Raw genomic sequence first — 20,985 nt, forward strand, 5'->3', positions numbered from 1 at the left:
ACCTACCTCCTTCAAGACCCATCTCCAAAGACAGTCACTTCCTGAGGTGCTGGGAGTTAGAACTTCTACATATGAATTTTGGGGAGACACAACTCAGCCTATGACAGCAGGGAAGAAAGGAGAGAGAAGGAGGATAAAGGCAGGTTATTAATTGAGAGCGCAGTCAAGAAACTGAAGAGGGGGGCTGCCAAATAGAGATGGGGGTACAGAGCCAGGAGACTGCTGTTCCCTGGAGACCCAGGCTCTGAGATCAGCTCTCCGAGAGAGAGGGGCAGCTCATCCCAAAACAAAAAGTACCGTGCATTTTAGATGTTTCTAAATAGCAGCCTTTATTGGGCCAGGGAGATCTGGAGCTGGGGGCAGCTTTTACGCCAGAACCCTGCTGAGAGGCCTCCACCCAGCCCCTCAGCCCCCTTCCTCGCCCCTGGTAGACAAGCCCAACCTAGTCTCCTTGCCCTGCCCCCACCGTGCACTGTGGGTGCTTAACACATAGGCTAATCAATTAAGGAAGTTTTGAAAGTTTTGATGGTCTTTGGTAGAACCTATCTTTGGAAAGACAGCCAGTGACTCCATTCAGGGGGCACCATGAACCCCCTGGGGGTCTTTGGAAATGTGTGGGTTATTTTGTTTTGGTTTTTTTTTTTTTTATTGTTACAACCACCTTAGGGGTGGGAGCACAACTGGCATTAGGGGCAGAAGCTGAGAGGCGACACCCTACAATGCAGTGGGGAGTCTTGCGTGGGGATAACAGCCCAGCAAGATGCCAGCCATGCTCCCATTGAGAAACAGAGTCAGGGTGAATGGAAGCCACTGACTCAGTACTCTGGGGTAACCAAGGGCTTCTGGGGCTTTGTGAGAAGAGGATTTACAAGATTCAGAAAGTTATGTCCAAGTACAAATTTCTACTGACGGTCTTACACCAGCTCTAGGTCAGCACACTGAGTGGTGCCCATCTGGCCTGCTGCTCTCGGATTAGGCTTCTTCAAGAGGAGGCTCCAACTGCCAACCTGGCTTACCTCTCACATTTATGCTGCTTCTGCACAGGGGTGCTCTTTCTCTTCGGAATCAGCCAGGGCCAGCTGCATGCTGCTCTCAGCTACCCAGGACAAGAGACAGAGTCAGTACTATTCAGGCTACTCCCAAACACTGGCCCAAACAGAGCCAGGGCTGGCCAAATGGGAAGCTCAGCTGTTGGCCGCCAGAGGCCTAACAGCTGCTGGGCCCCAGATCAGGCCTCCATCCCAGGTGGCCAGGTTGCTCCTCCCAGGCTTCCTGGCTGGTTGAGGGCAGGATGCAGGCAGCCCACCCTTTGTGCAGCACCTAGATTAAACCTCCTTCTGAGACTGAGAAAGCTGAGGCTACCCAGGGTGAGAAAACATCCCACCCTACCCTCCTTTTTACTTCCCTACCTGCACACACATGCACCCCACTCCACACATGGATGGATGAGGGATGGGACATCCTCACTGTCCATTTCCTTCTTCCTGGCACCCACCGTTCAGCAGGTATGCTCCAAGATCTGGCCCAACTTCCTTGCCAAATAAAGATGGGGGTGCAGAGTCAGGAGACTGTTCTCACACAAACTTGATTTCCATTTGCTCCAGGATTTTATCTGAACCTATAGCTAACTGATGAACTGATTCATGCTAACATGGAAAAGGCTGATATTGTCTTACTGTATGAGTTTTTCAAGGATATTATTATTACAATAGAGAAGGAAAAATTTTAAGTCAATGAATGGTTCTCAATGAATTATGGTAAAAATGCTGAACTATTAACTACCCCTGCAGAAGAGACTGTGGGGACAAGAGGTGAGCTCTCTAGAGGCCAAAAACCCTTTTTCCTATTCATTAGGATAGCCTTTATTCTAGAAAGGCAGAGCCTTAGTCCTAGTTCAGCTTGGGATGTCTGGGCTAAATGCCCTTCAAGGAGGCTGCTAAGTTTCTAATCCTTTCAAGACTCAGCTTGAAGAGGCATCACCTCTTCCAGGAAGCCTTCCAAACCTCAAAAGACTGAGTTAGGTCCTTCTTAGAGCCCCCACAGTTTCATATACAAACCTTTAATCCAGCATCACTGATACTTAAGTAAATGTCCCTGCTGGACCATCCATCCCCAAAGCCAGACACTGGCTCTCAGTCATCTCTGTGTCCCTCCTGTTGGAGACCAGGTCCTGGGCAAGGAGAAAGTGGCAGATGAATGTGGAATGAATGAAGGATGTTCCACATGAACCCACCTAGGCTGTGTTTCTCAAACAGGGGTCCCACAAGCAACCCCAGCACTCTTTATGCTCCTAACGGGATTCTTAAAACTTCAGGTAATCTGGAAAAAAATTTTAAATAACAGATTATCTGGATAAGCAGCTTATAAACACCTGGTGGCACCTTTCCTATACCCTTGTTGGAAGTCAGGTTGGCAGTCAGGATGCCCTCAAGGGGTCTGGCTTTTCACATCTGTTTTGTCCACGCTGGGACATTGTGTCATCTCAGCACCTGTCAGTGAGGACCCATCACCCCCAGAAGAATTGGCCTCATATTCAGTCCCATATGCACTGAGGAGGCCACTGGACTCTGCATACAGCATGCTCAACAGTCACATAAAATTAACGTTGTTAGTTGGGGTTTTATTGCTGCTGTAAATTGTGTTTGTATTTAATTTATAAATATGTTCTTATTTATAGTTATAAAGCAACCATCAGCTTGAATGTTTGTTTTGTGCTGTGTCATATTGTTTAAGCAGCAATAACTTAAGTCCACATGGGCCCTGTAAGAATGCTCTTGGCTTTTGGAAGGATGGTATTCAAGTTTGCAAAACACTGCTGTGGGAAATTCTCATTCTCTTCTAAGACTGATGGTACCTGGGCGCCGGCAGTTACTGGGTGTGCACTGGGAGGGCCTGCAGGGAGTCTGGCAGCAGAGCATCAGAAAGCCCTCAGGAGTTTGAGCATCACTCATGGACCTCCTCTCCAGGTCCTTGGGCTCTGCCTCAGCCAGGTACACCATGCCCCCATGCAGAGCAGCACATACCACATGTCCACATGTGTGCATGCACACAGACACACTCATCCACACTCACACACACGTGTACACAGGGGGCCTGGCCCCCGGTGTGGGGCTTTGAGCTCTAGACATGGCATTTTCGTGAAATCTTCCCCACAGCTCAGAATGTCAAGCTCCTCATTGTCCCTGTGCCCAGCTCATTTGCTGGTGGGGCCTTCAGGTTGGTCTCACTGGGAAAGGAAGCATTAGAGGCTTGGAAGAGAATCAAAGAGAACGTACTGTGTTCTCTTAACCAATCCCCATGACACCATAAAAATCACACACCAGATTCCTTCCACAAAACCCTTTGATGGGTACCCCAAACACTCTGAGTGTTCAGGCCAGTAGGCCACTCAGTTTGGCAGAAGTCAGCCTCTTGTTCCCACCGTATATATGCCATCCTGGGCAACAGACGTTGGTTGAGTGCTAATTGCGTGCTTGCATTTCTGAGGACCTGGGCCCAGGCATGCTCCCCACCTGATACATGGACCTCCTCGAGCCTTGCTGGCTGCCACTTTCCTGCCTCTGGCTCCTCCTCTTCAACATCTCTATTCATCTGTTAGGGCTGCCATCACAAGATACTGCAGACTGGGGGCCTCAAACAACAGACATTTATTGTCTCACAGCTCTAGAGGCCGAAAGTCTGAGACCAAGATACTGGCAGGGTTGGTCTCTGCTGAGGCCTCTCTCAATTGGCTGTCTTCTCCCCATGTCTTCACATGGTCTCCCTCTGCATGTGTCTGTGTCCTAATGTCCTTGTCTTGTAAGGACACCAGTCATATTGGATTATAGCCCACCCTAATGATTGCATTTTTCCTTGATTTCACCTCTTTAAAGACCTTACCTTCAAGTAAAGTCACATCTTGAGGTACTAGGGGTTAGAAATTCAACATATGAATTTGGTGGGGACACAATTCAGCCTGTAACAGCATCCATTACTGAGCACCTCAGAGACTGCTGACTTCCTTGGAAATACCAGTCAGATTCTGTCATCTTTGAGGGGACCCTCATCTTCCCCCACCAACAATGTAGGAGGGGTCCAATTTCTCTATATCTTCACCAACCCTAGTCATCCTAGTGGGTATGAAGTGGTATCTCTTTGTGGTTTTGATTTAGATTTCTCTAAAGATGAATGATGTTGAGCAAATTTTCATGTATTTATTAGTAGTATATAATCTTCTTTAAAAAATATTTTCAAATCTTTTGCCCATTCTTTAATTGGGATATTTGTCTCTTATTGTTGAGTTAGAAGAGTTCTTTATATATGTTCAGTCCTTAGACCCTTATCAGATGTGATGTGCAAGTATTTTTCTCTAATTTTGTGGATTGATTTTTTTACTTTCTTGATAATGTCTTTTGAACACAAAAGTTCTTAATTTTGATGAAATCCTATTTACATATATATATATTTCTGTTTGCTTTTGTTTTTGGTGTCATATCCAAGGAGCTATTACCTAATCCAAGGTCATGAGGATTTTTGCCTCTGTTTTCTTCTGAAAGTTTTATCATTTTAATTCTTGCACTTAGCTCCTTTTCATTTTAATATTTATATATTGTGTAATGTAGGGATCCAACTTCACTGTTTTGCATACACATATTCAATTGTCCTAGCACTACTTGCTGAAAAGAGTATTTTCTTCCCCATTGAAGTATCCTGGCACATAGTTGAAAAAAATTGGCCATAAATATATGGGCTTATTTTTGAATATTTTCTTTCTAGTGTTTACTGAGATTGAGATAATCATTATGATTTTTCTTTCAATAGGAAGTATTTCTATTTAACAATTTCTGTCTTTACTGTCATGAGATGATCTAAACTCAGTCATGGTGAATTGTTCTTTTCATAGTCTATAAATTTGATTAGCTATTATTTTGTACTTATAAGTGTGACTTATATATTGTTTACTTTTTTAGTGCCATCTTTATCAGGCTTTATTATCAGGTTTCTGTAAGTTTCATAAAATGAGCTCCATCTTTTTCTAGTTTGGGAAAATAAATGGTCTGAAGTGTTTCAAGTGGTTCAAGATCTAAAATGTTTGAGGTCCCTTGAACCTTCTGGAAGTGTCCTCCTTACTCACCTTGATATTTGTCTTATTTGATTGAGGTCACAGGTCTCTGCACATTGATGACTTTAAACTATAAATGAATACTTAACTCAGCTAAATTTGTTATGTTTTAAGAGCAAGTCACTATCTTAAGAACGACTTAATCCCCTCCTTCCCCATCAATGCCAGCTTAAGTGATCCTCTACATTAAAAGTTTGCTTACCCAAGGTTCTTGTCATTTCATTTATCCTGAATGCCCATCATATTTCCCTTGATCTCCAGCTGCTGCTACTTAATCTAAAGGAAATACAACCTGTGGAGTTGACATGTTTGCTATTCTAAATACCTTGCATCTGTCTTTACGTTAAAATTTTGCTTCTCTATGTGATGGTTAGAACACAGACTCTGGAACCAGGCTGCCCTAGTGTGAAGCCTGATTCCATTGCAGAGCAACTGTGTGACCTTGGCAAGGTCTTAGCTCACTCACCTACAAATCAGGGCTTATTGTAGGACATATCCCATTGTATTGTGGAAAGCATTACATGGCTTAATATTTGTAAATTATTTAGAACAATGTTTGGCCTTTAGGTTATCAGTATTAATACAAAAATACACTTGTCTTTTAAAGGTTGAAATTTCAGAGCTTAGATGCCATGCCTCATTTTCTTTCCCTTGCACACTAATTTCTAAATAGAAGTATTCTACTTTTGACTTAGCTGCCTCCCCTCCCCTTAAATTGCCTTTGGATCCTGCCTGCCTACTGCACTCCCTTAACCACCAGACAGATAGCTTGTCTGAGGAGAGCTTGAAAATTTTTGAGCCATTGTCCCACCCCTTTAATCTTCCTGAAATTCCTCCAGCCACTTTCACAGTGAATATAGGAGTCTGTGACTCTGCTGACTCTTGAAAATACTGATAAAATATCATCCCCATAGCTGATGTCCATTCTAAGATGATCTCATGGCTTCCTATTGTACTGGGGCCAGCAAAGAGAACAGTCCAACATGAGGCCCACGTGAAGTACCATGGTCTTAGTTAGGCACATATATGTAGGTGACTACAAATCTATCTCCATCCCATTAACACTCCTTGGGCTCCAGATTCTTCTAACTAGCGTCCTTCTTAATGTTTCTGTCACAAACTAGGCTGACTCAAAAGTGGGCCTGTTGGCATCCCAGCAAACCTCCTTCAACCCTCCATTATCTGGAAAAGGCTGCAATATTCACCAGCCACCCAGGTCAAAAGCCTGGAAATTATTCTGAACATCTTCCTCTCACCGTCCTCATCAAACACTAGCCCAAATTGTTGATTTCCATCTCCTAAATATCTCTTGACCTCATCCTGTTTCCAACTCATTAACTGCACTCCTTGTCACCAGTGATTCTGTCTCATCTGCTCTTGATCCTGCTTACCATGACCTTTCACAAATGCAAACCTGACTTGCTTAAAATTCCTCAAGATCTCCTTGGAGTTTTCAGTGGAAAAAAAAATCAAGTCCCATAACTTTGATTCCAAAGCCCTGGTTGGCCTAACTGCCCGGCTGGGTACAAGAGAGAACACAAAGGTGCTCTTGTCAAGGGCCAGTTTTTCCATGTCTGTTTAGGATCCAGCCCTCTCTCATCTACTTGACTCCTCTTCCTGGATTTCCCCATTTTTTTCATGCATTTTCAGCCTCCCCCTCTCTGCTGGATCATTCCCATTAGCAAACTTACATTCTCCCCCATCTTTCTTTTTCTAGTTTCCTTTTGCCCAGCTACAACCATCGCTGCTTTCCTTTTTTAAACAAACTTGCCAACAGAATTGTCTAACACTTCTCTAAGGGATTGTGGTGTGTCCACCGCTGACCCACGCCTGTCTGGCCTCTGCCTGGTTCAGCCCGAGGCTGCTCCATCAGAGCCATCAGCAGCCTCCATGTACCGGGTCAGAAATGTCTCATCCTCAGCTCACTCCCACTGTCTCACATTCAACATTGTCATCTCCCCTACAAACAATCTTATGCATACAATGTGTATGTATGTGCAGACATATATACATGTGTGCACATTCACATGTGTTCATAAAAACATGTGCGCACACACACACACACACACACACACACACACACACACAAGGCTGATCTTCCAAAATTCCCCATATCAGTTCCTGTACAACCACCTATCATTTGCTCCTGCTAGGAACCTGAGACTCCACCCTGACAAGCCCCTTTTCGCCACCCTCATATCTGTCTGTCCCAAATCCTTTGGAACTATTCCACAAATATATCTTGAATTCATCTACTCCTCTCCCTCTTGGCTTGTGACCAGCCTTAGCCAGGCAACACTGTCCTTGTCTGGACTTTGATAAGTCTCTTCAGGAATCTCCCCACTTCTTCTTTTCTTTTGCTACTGTACCAATCCGTATTTCACATACAACCAGAGTAATTTTAAAACATGAATCTGGTCATGCCACTTCTCTTTAAAACCACTGCACTTAAAATGTCACTTTGAAGAAGTGACAAAGCTGAGGAAGTGGTCAGCCAAAAGAGCAACACTGAAGGGGTGCACTCCATTTAGAGGAAAGAGCAAGTGCAAAGGCCCTGAAGTATGAAAGCTTGGAGCATTTTAGTAATGAAGGAAGGCCAATGGGACTGGAGCAGAGTGACTGAAACAGTGGATGCCAAGAAATGGGAATAGAGAACTTTTCAAAGGCTGGGCCATGCAGGGCCCTGCAGGTCATGAAATATGTACTTCCAAAATTATTTCTAACTGGCACAGAGTAGGTGCTAAATTTTCAGTGTGTGTGAGAGGAGAAATGTCTCCAGCATTCTAGCCAGGCCAAGTGGCTGGCAATTGCCCAAGCATACTGTGCTGTACCATTCCATCTTCCAGATCCTCATTTTTGTCTAGTTCAGTGATTCTCATCTGAGCCACAGTTTTGCCTTCAGGGGACACTTGTTAATGCCTGGAGACATTTTTGGTTGTCACAATTAAAGGGAAGGGGATGCTACTGACATCTGGTAGAGGCCAGATGCTGCTCAACATCCCATAGTGGACAGAATAGCTCTCCTCCCACCCAAGACAAATAATTATACAGCCTAAAACATTAACAGCGTTAAAGTTGAGAAACACTGGTTTTGCTAATTCCAAGCCTTTCAGAACATCACTTCCTTTTGAAAGTTTTCCTTCCTCATCAACCAGCATGAGTTTGGGGGCCTTCCACTGGGCTCCCCAAACCTCCTATATCTGATTCATTCCCTTGTATCGCAATTGCCTCTTGCTGGAAGATTGGGGTATGTTTCATCAGCATACTTGACACACACAGTGAATCATCCATGTATTTTCTTCAATGAATGCAGCCCCTTGAGCTGGGGACATATAGGGGGGTGAAAATGAATTTTGTAGCAACACTTTAAGACACAGAATTGACATATGAACTCATAGGTCAGCAGGACTTACCCAGTCACCATCTGTACTTCTGGGAACCTGCCTGTCTCCAGGGGTCTGTGCTACATGTAACCTACAGAAATGACAATTTCCCATGGGGTCCAACCTGATAGCATGGTTTACTCAATGAGTCATTGCGTTAAATTCTGCATCATTCAAGTTTAATTCCACAAAAATAAGACATAGAACTAGGACATATGATGGGTTCCTAATAATGAAAAAAATAGGGCTGAAGCTTCTTCATTTGCAGTTGGCTCTTTTGTGAGTCATGACCTGCTTGATCCACCAGCAAAAATAGAAATCCCAGTGGCCACATGCTTGTAGGCTCCAGATCTTGCTCCCACCATCAGAAACACTTGAACACTTGAAATGGAGTCTGGTTGAAATGCTGTGCCCTTTGGAAGTGTTCCTGGCCTTCCCTTGTCACGGCCCTCCCAGCTCCATGCTAGGCTGGCTTCCTTCCCCCCGCCCTCCTCCTCTCTCCCTGCCCAGGTGGCTCTGGTCCTGCTGGCTGGGGAAGGAGCAATAGAGGGTCCAGAGGTAAGGGCAGGGCAGGGCAGGGCACATCCCCTTCACTGCTTCTGCTGCTGCACTTAAAGTACCCTGACATGGGGTGTGAGACATCCACTGCTGTCTGAAGGGCTCTGGTCCTCCTCCTCCAGCTCCTGCATTTGTCCCGGGCCTGCCTTCTCTCCAGCATCTCCTCAAAAAAGATCTGGCAGCTGAAGCCCTCTTGGATGCCATACTGGGCGTGCTGCAGCAGTGCCTCCAGCGTGGGGAAGACCTGGCAGCAGTCCACACAGCGCAGCCCAGAGTTCATGGTGACCAACCAGTCCAGAGTGTCCCACGACTCCTGCAGGCAGCCCTCCAGGGAGTCCAGCAGCTCCAAGTCATCTGCCTCTGGGGAACAGTCATTCTTGCTGGCTTCCAGGAGCCAGTGCAGGTTGGTGTTGGAAGACATCTCAAAGGAGGAGACTTTTCTCCTCTGCCTCTTGATGAATTCGGCTTCATGAATGTGGGGCTTCCTGCTAACTGACTCAAAGCCGGTCTCGGTCTCCCAGGCCACTGCCACACCCTGCACAGTCTGCACGTGGGTGTAGAAGGCACACACACTTTACCGGGCAGCGTCCTCATCTTTGCACATGCAGGAATAGCAAGACTGGTACTGGGAGTAAGACTGGTACTCAGAGGAGGCCTGGGATGACGGGAAGCTGCTCCAGCTCAGCACACCTCAAGCCCCGCTGGGGAAGCAGATGTCATCCTCGCAGGGAATGGCTGGCCCCGATGGAGATAACTCCTCTCTCTTTACAGTCCCTGAGAGGTGGAAAGACATCTTCATCAGTACCTGCGAGGGATCTGTGCTACAGCCTGCAAGGACTCTGCAAGGGCCTTGGGCAAGTAACACCACCTCCCTGCGCCTGTCTCCTCATACAGTGGAGATGATAATGCTTACCTTGTGGGCCATGATAAGGATCAAAGAAGGTATAGACAGATGCATCTATAAGTTATGGGTATGATGATAATGATCAAACAGTGTATGAATGTAATTGCCAAAAACTTCACCGAACCCAAAGGACTATCAACCAGTGAACAGACAGACTGTAGTACATCCATACCGTACAATTCTATCCATTGCAAAAAAGGCATGAACCACTGGTACATGCAAATCATGGGTGAATCTCTAAAGCATTATGCTGAGAGCAGCTGGGGTGAAGAAGCCATAAAGTATATGATTCCACTTAGAAGACATTCTAGAAAAGGTAAAACTATGGGGAGACAGGACAGATGAGGGGTTACCAGGAGATGGTGGCAGCAGGTCTGCCCTGCAAAGGGAACTGACGGCAAAAGGTCACAATAGAACTTCTGGGGGTGATGAAGATGTTCTACATGATGATTATGGAAGTAGTTACACAAATGTACACGTCAAAATTCTTCAAATTATACACTTAAAATTGGTGAAGTTTTTCTATGTCAATTACATCTCAATAAAGCCAATTTAAAAAGCCACACATGGAAGTGCTTTGGGCAAGCAGTAAAGCCCCACCTTCCCCTTTGGCATTTGTGATGTGCCCCCATCTTGCCCTCTCCTTGAGCCATAGTTGTATCCCATCCCATACAAGTGCTTGCCATGCTTTAACACCTTTAATATTAAAAATAAAAACCCCTAAGACATTGCATTATTATGATTTCCATTTGACAGATTAGGAAATTGAGGCACAGAGAATTTAAATGACTGATGGACGCAGAGCTGGTACCAGGCACTCAGCCCTGAGAGCCGGTGTTACTCTTAGGCACTTCACAGTGATCTTCAACTTGATGCTCTAAATTAAGTGTAATCCATTTATTACAAAAGAATTTTGTATATCTTTCAGAAATCACAGAATTGCCATGTTAATTCTGGTTTTCTCAATGCCCGTGAAAATACATAATGATTAACCATTTTCATTCTCATACCTCCTGAAATCACCTTGTACTCACCAATAGCCTCAGTCATACCCACCATCCATTCTTATGGCCAAGACAACACTTGAGTAAGAACACCAAGGGGCGACCATCCAGAACCTCCCTCCCAGGGACAGACTTGGTCCCACCCTCCAGCCCTTTCTTTTGAACCACCTGGCCAGCACACTTCCACGCTCTCCTCTATGGACTCCGGGCTGGCCAAACTAAGGGTGGCCCCATCTGCTGGTGACTGGTCTCCCCTGTGGTCCCTGAAGTGGCGTTTCTTGATGTGACCCCAGCACCCGGGGACTCAGCGCTCCAGCTGTTTGATGAGGGTGGGCTTGGGCTGTGCTGAAGCCCTCTACTGGCCCCAGCCTGGAGGCTGGGCTCTCCGTGGTCACTAGGATACTGGCTTTATTCTATGACCTCATCAGTGACATTAGTCTGTTCTGTGACCCATGGCAGGATGCCAGGAGAGGCTTCTTGCCAGGATCTCATTTCCCCTGCCTGTGTATGTCAGGAGCACAAATATAATACACAGACACACAGACACATATAAACATTTATACACACAGAGACACAAACACCTAAACACACACACATACACACCTACTTACACTAACACATACATAATTGCTCAGACACACACATTGAAACATGCAGATGCATACTCACACACACACATACACACAAATACACACCCATATTCACTAAACACACATATGTTCACACATGCATACCCACAAATTCACATCACATTGACTGAATCATACTAAAGCCCACATATGTATGGTCATCACCCAACAAAAAAAACGGAGTCACCTCACACAGTGGAAACTGTGGAAAGACAAAATCTTGCCTCTTCCCCACTGTCCCAAAGTTTCCAGACCTCCATCATCTGGGTCTGCCGGGTCTTCCATGACCTGGGTCCCCAGGGACCTCTCTCACATCTCCACCCTCTACATCGCCCTCACTTGTGGTGACCCGCCAATCCAGGTTCAAATACGCCTGGCACACTCTGCCAGGAGCTCTTGGGCTTGCCCTTCCTTCTGCGCAGAGCCCTGGGCCTGCATGTGACTCTCACTGCAATCTCACTGAAATAACCTTATCTGGGCAGCCTGTCTCTACTCCCTAATTAGAAAACAGCACAATTCAACCCCCCATCTGTCTCTCACCTTTCTCTGCTTTATGCTTCCTTACAGCATTTAGCACCCACATGATAGTATGTGTGTACGTACATGATGGGTTTATCTGCATTTATTTCCTCCTTCTTAAATGTAAGCTTCATGAGGAGGGAGACTTCATTCAATTTTCCTGTTATAGCCCTAACATCTAGAATAATGTTTGACACATCAACAAACATTTTAGAAATAATTGCCAAATTAATAAACAAGTGACAAACGCTTAGGAGTTGCCTATGGCATTTACAAGGGCTGACAAAAGTGTGCTTGCCTCACAGAGCTGCCTTCTCTCTGCATCTTAATTTTTGCAGCCCTGAGGTGTCACCCCAGACTCTGAGTCCCCTCCCACTTCTCCAGACACAATCACTCTGTCATGCCTTCCCCCCTGCCATCGCTCTCTGCTCCAGGATGTCCTAGTGTTTGAACACACACCCTCCAAAACTCTTCTGCCCATTTCCCTTCACCTCTGCTCAGCCTCACCAACCCCATTCCTTTGGATTCCAAATTCTAAGCAATTTAAATTCTAAACACCATCTAAAAGATGATGGGTTGAAAATAATCCCAGTATTCCCTGAGTAACCCCAACATCATGCACACAGCCAGCACTAGGAATATACACCTCTCCAGAACAAGAGGCCATAGCATGAAGAAAAACACTACCAAGCTTTTTGTGCCAGCACAAAGACTACCTAGACCAGTGAAAGATATGGTAGTTCAAAAAAAAGACATGTTATGTATTTGAATTTTTATGAGATAAAGTACATAACAAGTCTGGGAGGAAAGGAAGACTTCTCTATAAATGATGCTGAAAAATTTTAGTCACTTAAAAAAAATCAACATTGGTCTCATAAAACAATGAAGAATATTCTCATATGGCTCTGGGGCTAAATTTTAACTAAAAACATTTAGAAAGAAAATATGCTAATTTGTAATTACAAGGGTGGCTTTTCTAAACTTAAACATCAATCATCACCGCTCTGAGAATTTTTGTCATCTTTTTTTAACTTCATTGCTTAAAACAAACTCACTGTTTCAATATGCATTTTCTCTGAAACTGAAATGAGCAGTTCAGTAAAGGAAATGAGCAGTCAATTCCCAGGAGAGGAAATGCAGATGGCTGATAAACATAGGAGATGACATTCAACCAAAGCGTAATAAGGAAACTACAAATTAAAAACACATTACATACAGCAGGTTGTTTTCACCCATAAGACAAGCAAGAACAAAAAACACAGATAGTACTAAGTGTTTGTGTGTACCTGCAGAAATGAACACTTTTGTACTCTATTTGTAACAGTATACTGCCTTTCTCAAAAGAAATTTGGTAGTACAATTAAAAGCAGGCATGCATGTGCTTTCCTTCAACATTTTATGTATCATCTCATCTCTTCCCTGGGAAACACCCACGTTTTGTGCTATATGTGTAAAATAGCACAGAGAGATATTTATTGCAATACTGTTTATCATAGAAAAAAAGGAAACATTTCAAAGATCCATCAAAATAAATAGTGCAATAAATGACAGCAGAACCAAACTGGAATACTATACTGCAATAAAAAGAAAGTTCTACATGTGCTAATACATTAATTCATATTAAGTGAAAAAAACAAAATGCAATGGAGTCCCACTTATGTAAAAATTCAACATGCTAGCCCTCCTGCAAAAGCTGCAAACCAAATCTATATAGTCTATGTAAGCAAAGGCAGAGGAGATCTGAAGATAACCACACCCCTTGGGGAGTGGTGACCTCGGGGAAGGAGAGGAAGAACATCTCCTATGTTTATCAGCCATCTGCATTTCCTCTCCTGGGAATTGACGGCTGTGGGAGATTATAGTTTCCAAAAAGGGCACACCAGTGTATCTTCCAGGCCACATGCTCCTCCATGGAGAAGTGGGTTCCCTTCTCTGGAGCCAGGGTGGACCCTGTAACTACCTCCACCGACAGAATGCAGAGCAGTGGTGCTTCGGGACTCTCAGTGCTGAGTCATAATAAACAATATGACTTCCTCCTGGTTCTCTCTCTCATCTCAATCTGTCTCTCTCTCTCTGTCTTTCTCTTTACTCTTCTTTGGACTCAACCACCATGTTGTAAGGAAGCCCAGGCCACACGGAGAGGCCACGTGGAGGTATTTCAATCAGCAGTCCTGGCAAAGGGCCCAGTCCACCACTAGACATGTGAGTGAATGAGCCTCCAAACGATTCTGCTTCAAGCCTTTGAATCTTCCAACTGGGGCTCCAGACATCTTGAGTAGAGACTAGCCATCCCTTCTAAATTCAACTATCTGCCTTGTTTGTATTCCTGACCCTCAGAAACCATAAGCTAGTAAAAAACCCATTCTTACTAGGTTTGGGGGCAATCTGTTATGCAGCCATAGTAATTCAATGGACTTGGATTTTCCCTGTGATGTTTAAATATGTTCTATGTTTAAATATGTTTGCAGTTCAATGACTCATTGATGGGTCTGTACCATAGTGCACATTCCTAGCTCAGTTTAGCTCTGTGATTCCCCCTGGACAATGGAAGGATGGCTCACCAGCCTCCACCCACTATCCACTCACTTATTTGTTCAGTCCCAGTATTTGTGTATGGCAGTGTCAGAACGGTTAACTTGTACCCCAATGGGAAACAACTTTGCCAACTACTGTACAGTGTTTATTGATAGTTCCTTTTCTCCCACAGAAACCACTTTACCAATTACATTAGTTCCTTTTTTTCCCACAGAAACCACTTTACCAATTACATTATAATGTTTATATACCATTGCTTTTGTCATTAGCCTTACATTTTCTAGTCAAAACACCACTTTAGAAAGTTACCTAAGTCAGCTCCTCTAGTCTCCCAGTATCTACATATGTTCTTTCTAAATCCTCCTAGGTACACTCTATTAACCCTACTTTAGAGAAGAGGTGAGGCTCAGAGGGCTAAGCTGAGGCACGGGTAGGAGGGATGAGGTGGGGTGTTTAATGTCAAGCCTGAAGGCAGGGCCACTTTGTCAGGCTGCCCTAATGCTCTTCCCCATGGGCTGCTTCCAAAGGAGTGGCTTAGAGCAAAGCCCCACTAAAGATGTGCAACTGTCCTTCACTCTCATGAGGCCTCTGGGCTGCTTCTGCCCATGGGAAGGCCCTTTTCCCAGCGCCTCCTCTTGCTCCATACAGATATTTAGTTAAGGCCACCCGTATAGGGTTCCTGACCCCAGAGGAAGGGAGGGGAATATGGCCCAGGCCCGCCCAGCCCCTGCATCCCAGCTTCCACAATCTTCCAGCTGGTTCTCCAGCCTTGCCAGGAATGTCTGTGCTCTACTGCCACAGCCAGCAGGGTCGGTGTCCAAACCCCTAAAAGGACCAACACAGCATTTTCTTGGAGCGCTGACTCCTGTCCAGCTCCGTTCACACACTGCACAGGAGCCCTAAACCTCATCAAGAAGGCCTTGAGTAGTTTCCAGTCTTAACTTTTTTTCCAAAAACCACTCTTCCCAGCTTGGTTTCCTCAGCTGGAAAGAGGCCAACAGGAAACAAGCCAGCCATAGGCACGGCAGGAAGTGGAGAGTCAAATCATTCACCCCAGAGCTAATGCATGACCAGAAACCGCCTGTCCACCTGGAGAAGGAGCCTGATGTTACCCAGAGCAGGCCGTCAGTCATGGCAGCTCTGTGGCCAAGGCTCTGTAAAGTCTTCAGTGGACACTGCTGCTCTCTTCACACTGGAAATAGGGCCCTTACAGGGAGGACCAGCCACCCTGCCACTGCACTGCCCACTGAAGAGCTCCTATCATCAGATTTAACACCCGAAGCAGGGAAGAAGTGGGAAGCTGTCTCACATGCCACTGGCCAGGCAGAGGGTGGCCCACAGAGCGCAGAGTTTCTCCCAGGGAAGACCCAGCCCCAGGAATCATCGATGGCCTCATCCTGTGCTGATGCTGCAGGCAAAGTGTCAGAAGATACCTGACAAGCTGAGGATTAGAGTGAGGACATATTATCTTCTGAATTTATCTTCAGTTGCTCTTTGTAGCTATTTAAAAAGAAATGAGTCAGTGGACCATGTAAGGAAAAACTCAGCCACACAGAAATGTAAAACCAAGAGCTCTCCCTCAGGCTCCACAAGCAAATGGGGAAAGGAGTTGTGCTTTTTTCCTTCAGACTTAATAACAAGCTGCTGCTTCTCCATGGTTTGTTTGGAGCTGTCTCAGGTTTTTACCTTAACCTCAGGGCACCCACACAAATAGCCTAGGCCCTCTCTGTCATCAGGGAGCAGGGAGGGGGTGGCCCCTCAGGCTGGGCCCTCAGGCATGCCTGTGGCTATGCATGTCCGTGGCTATGCTCCAGGCTCTGGAGCCCTAGCCTGGCCCAGAGCCTGCCTCCCTCCTATCCAGCTCTAGCTCCATGGGATGGCGAATGTTCAACAAGATTTCTGGATGCAGACTCTCTTCTTCCAACATATGCTTCCTTGGAAAGATGATCTCAGTTGGGAAGAAGGACATTCTGGCTGGAGTCCATGCACATGACCCAGGAGCTCCTGGAGTCCGGCAACTGGCCTCTCCCCTCACATGTTCTTAGAGAGCCATCTTTGGAGCTCTGGGGAAAGGGCTGGGTCTTCCCCTTTCTCTTTGTCCAAAATATGCTGGCCAGAGGCTTTCCTGGACACAGCTCTCAGGCCACCAGTTGCTAACTCACACTGAGTGAACCTTCTGGAAGCATGGCTCCAACCTAGAGGAGGGTGAGATCCCAGGACCCCAAAGGCCAACAGTGAATTACCAGATTTCTAAGTTTTCTGGGCTTACTCCACTGCAGCCTTCAGCTCATATCCAAGGCATCTGCAAGACTGGCTGGAAATCAGCATACATGCTCACAGGTAACCAGAGCAGACGGGATGGCTTATTTTTATCCTCACACCAAGCAGAGCTTTTGCAGAGCCTCTTGTCTTAAGAGTGACTTCTTCCATCCAGTACTTCAGAGAAAGTATGTCTTTTGTGAGATGATACAGTTACTTAATGGATGGTAAAGCTATGTCCCAGAGTAGACCAGCCATGGTGCCTTCCCCAGCCCCCCACACAAAGACTTGGTGGCTGATCCCGGGTCCTAGAGTAAGGGGGTAGGGCTGGGGTTGGGGACTCTGGGAAGGCTGACTCAGGCTGCATGGGATTCCCACAGGGAAGTTCCCAAGAAGGAACCTGAGGCCATTACTTAGGGGCCAGAACATGAGGCAAGTCCATTCAGTCAGGCCAGCCGGGGCTGCCGGCGGCACCCCTAGCACTGCAGTCAGACTGGCCTGGCTCCCCTCCACGCCTCAGCAGTGGCAGGCAGGGCATGGCATTCAGGGTACAAATCTCGCTCTTCCTTGGTTAAGGTTATTCCTAAATACTTTTTTCTTTTTAATACTATGTAAATAGAGCTGTTTTCTTAATATCTTTTTCAAATCATTCATTATTGTTGTACAGAAATACATTTTTAAAATTCAACTTTGTTGATTTTATCAATTCCAATAGTCTGTGTTAAACTCTTACAAGTTTTCTAGATATAAGATCATATCATCTGCAAATAGTTTTACTTCTTCCACTTCAGTTTGGATGCCTTTTATTACCTTCTCTTTCTGAATTGCTCTGGCAAGAATTTCTATGCCATGTTGAAGTGGCAAAATCCTGCAACTTCCTTGTCTTCCTTACCTTCAGGGAAAGCTTTCAGTCTTTTACCCCTGGGCATGTTGCTAGCTATGGGCTTCTATATAGGCCTTTTTCACGTTGAGGAAGTTCTCTTCTAATCCTAGTTTATTGAGTGCTTTTATCATGAAAGGATGTTGATTTTGTCAAATGCTTTTTCTGTACCAATTGATATGATTATGTGGGGACTTTCCCCTTCATTCTGTTAATGAGGTGTATTACATCACTTGATTTTCAAATGTTGAACCACCCTTTCTGCACCCAGGATCCCACTTGGCTGTGCTCTGTGGTCTGGTTCTAAGGTCCCCCTTGCTCCCTGTGATCAGCATGTTCAGGTCTGTGAAAGGGAGAAGTTCATGGTCACAGGAAATGGCTTCAGTCAGGTAGAACTGGGCTCTAGCCACCCACAGTGCCCAGGGAATGGGCAGAAAGTGGCCAGAGCAGTGTACTTCTCACCCAACCACCCATCACCTGAACCAGCTAGCATCCTGGCCACTACAGGCACTCACTCCTGGAGGAAGGAGAAGACCTGCCAGTGTCAGTTGAGGAGAGGAGATCAGCCTTCACTTGACTCGTGTCATAAGGGAAAGAAAGCTCCCCAGCAGCCATCCCAAGTCCACCCTGGCCATCAGACATCCAACAAATATGAGGAAGATCAGAGGCGAGCACAAATGAATTATTTGTTATTTACAGAAGACTATATAAACATCTACAGAGTGGCAAAATCTTGATTTATAGTTTTAAAATGATGCCCCCAAACTTGGAGCTAAGCCAGCAAATTATTACTTTATGGGATACAACACATCATAGGCTATTCACATAGCACAAATTCACAGGCAGTGCTACATTACAGTGGAATATAAGTAAGTGAACCAAAAAATAATTTTTCATATTATTGATCTGTCTTAGTGAAAGAAATATAAATGGCTCATATTTGAACCACAATGTATATACAAATTCAAGTCCGCTTATTAGAAAATTACAGGCCACAAACATTAGTAATGCGATAAGGAGCAGTCACACCATAGGATTCACCACCCAACCCACAACAAATTAAATTGATCACAATAAAGTCAAACCAAGATAATTAAAAGGCAAGAATTGCAGCAATTGAAAATTGATCTCTCAAGACCTCACTGATGAGGTTCCGGAAACAAAGCAGGCTTCCCCCAAATTGCTGGGTTTTTTTCTCTGCAGGGGGAGCATGGCTGCACTGCATGAGAGCCAGATGGCTAACAGGACCCCAAATTTCAGTCTTTGCAAAGCATAATACTGGTTTTCTTATGTAAATGCCAAACATTTGGAACCAAAATAATTCAGATTGCCAGTGTGCAGCCTTCAATTAAATGTGAAAAATGAAGTCAGTTTAATTGTGCATTATTCCTTAGTAAGGATGGAAAAGTGACTTGCATTTTTAATAAGTTCATGGCCAAGCGGGGGGCACCCAATGGTGTGCTGGGGCCAGCTAGTACTGGCTAGTGAAAGGTAATTGTTAAATCCTTCAAGCACTTTTTGCAAGGCAGCTATTAAATGCGTTCATGATCAAAATTCAGATCCTATAAACTTACTTTTAAGTAAATTATATTAAACACTAAAGCAATAAATACAACCCATTAATCCTAATTATTTCACTACATTTTATGACACACTGGCAGCTTCCCTCTTGACACAAGAGAGCTCAGAAAGAGTATTTACACCATGGCAATCAGCAAAGACTAAAATCAAGGCCTTTCCTACCTCCCACTGGCCCCAGCAGGGAGTGAGTGGATGGGTAAACATTTGCCATCATACCACTGAAGGCTCCTACAGGCAATTCGTGGAGCCCACAGTTCTAGTCATGAAGTCAAGCCCGATAGGCAACTTTCCCTCAGTAACTAACTTTCTGGAAATTTCTACGGTACAGACTGTATCTTTAAGAAAGAGCTCAGGACCCTCCCACCTCCATATGGGTCACAGTTTAGAAAGGGCACTGTTGTGCTTCCTGGTGGGTGGGGCTCCCCCCAATAGCTCGTAAGAGGGGCCACACCTCTTGGTGTACTTCTTGCAGCCTCTTTGAGGCCTCCTGAAGGGCCAGGGGTCCCAGGGATTCAGGAGTTGGGGCTGAGTGGAGTAGGATAGGAAGGGGGGCCCCGAACATGATCTCAAAAGGGGTCAATCCTAACCAATAAGGCATGTTCTGAGCCCGGAACAGGGCGAAGGGAAGGAGGGTCACCCAATCTCCGCCAGTCTATAGTGCCAATTCAGTGGGGGTCTCCTTTAAGGTCCGATTTATCCTCTCTACCTGTCCTGAACTATGGGGGTTGTACTCACAATGCAATTTCCAATCTACCCCCATGTGGGCAGCCACCCTCTGTATAGCCTCTGTGGAGAATGCTGGTCCATTGTCTGATCCTATAGTCGAGGGCAGGCCATACCTAGGCATGATCTCTTCTAGTAATTTCTTACCCACTACTAGTGCTGTTTCTCTTTTGGTGGGGAATGCCTCCACCCACCTGGAAAAGGTATCTACTAACACTAGCAGGTACCGGTACCCGTATTGGCCAGGTCTCACCTCGGGGAAGTCCACTTCCCAATGTTGCCCTGGTGCGTGGCCCCAAAGGCGAAGTCCTGTGTGTGTCCCTTTAACTCGGTCTGGTTGCATTACCTGGCATGCAGTACATGATCTCAAGAGAGCCTGTATGTGGGCCTTGGCCCCCGGGATCCAGATCTTGGCTTTTTCTAAGAGCACTCGAGTCGTCTTCTCACCCAGGTGGGTAGAGGAGTGCAAATTAGTTAGTATCTGGTTCCCCAAGGCCTTCGGTAATATTAGCCATCCGTCTTGGTCTCGGTACCATCGGGAGTCCATTTTCTCTATCCCGGGCTGTCTCTCAACCCACTGCATGTCTGAGGAGGCGTACTCTGGAAGAGGGGAAGGGTCCCCACACCTGGTGGTGGTATTTGATGCAACTGTAGCCTGAAGACTTGAGATGTTGCAGCTTGTCGGGCAGCCTCATCAGCCCCGTGGTTGCCTAAGGCCTCTGGGCTGTCTCCCTTTTGGTGCCCCGGAATGTGGACTACCGCTACTGCCTGGGGTTCATGTACAGCAGCCAGCAGGACCCCAACTTAACTTCTCGGCAAGTAGTCCATGGATAGCACTTAGTGCCTGTGGCCCCCTGTACCCAGCTCTTTTGGGAGGAAATGGGTCTGGCACTCCGAGTTATGACAGAG

At 45.7% G+C, this 20,985-nt stretch overlaps 1 protein-coding gene across 1 annotated transcript; it reads right to left on the reverse strand.

The window, feature by feature from the left end:
* Window positions 1–8,703: 8,703 nt before the first annotated feature.
* FAM170B (family with sequence similarity 170 member B) lies at window positions 8,704–9,835 on the reverse strand. Its single transcript, XM_036916585.2, is given in 2 exon segments — window positions 8,704–9,172; window positions 9,175–9,835. Coding segments are annotated over 2 exon segments (738 nt in total). The 3' UTR covers window positions 8,704–9,095.
* Between the last annotated feature and the right edge of the window lie 11,150 nt (window positions 9,836–20,985).

This window comes from Manis pentadactyla, chromosome 8 (assembly GCF_030020395.1).
Source record: "Manis pentadactyla isolate mManPen7 chromosome 8, mManPen7.hap1, whole genome shotgun sequence".
In the NCBI taxonomy this organism is placed as follows: Eukaryota; Metazoa; Chordata; class Mammalia; order Pholidota; family Manidae; genus Manis; species Manis pentadactyla.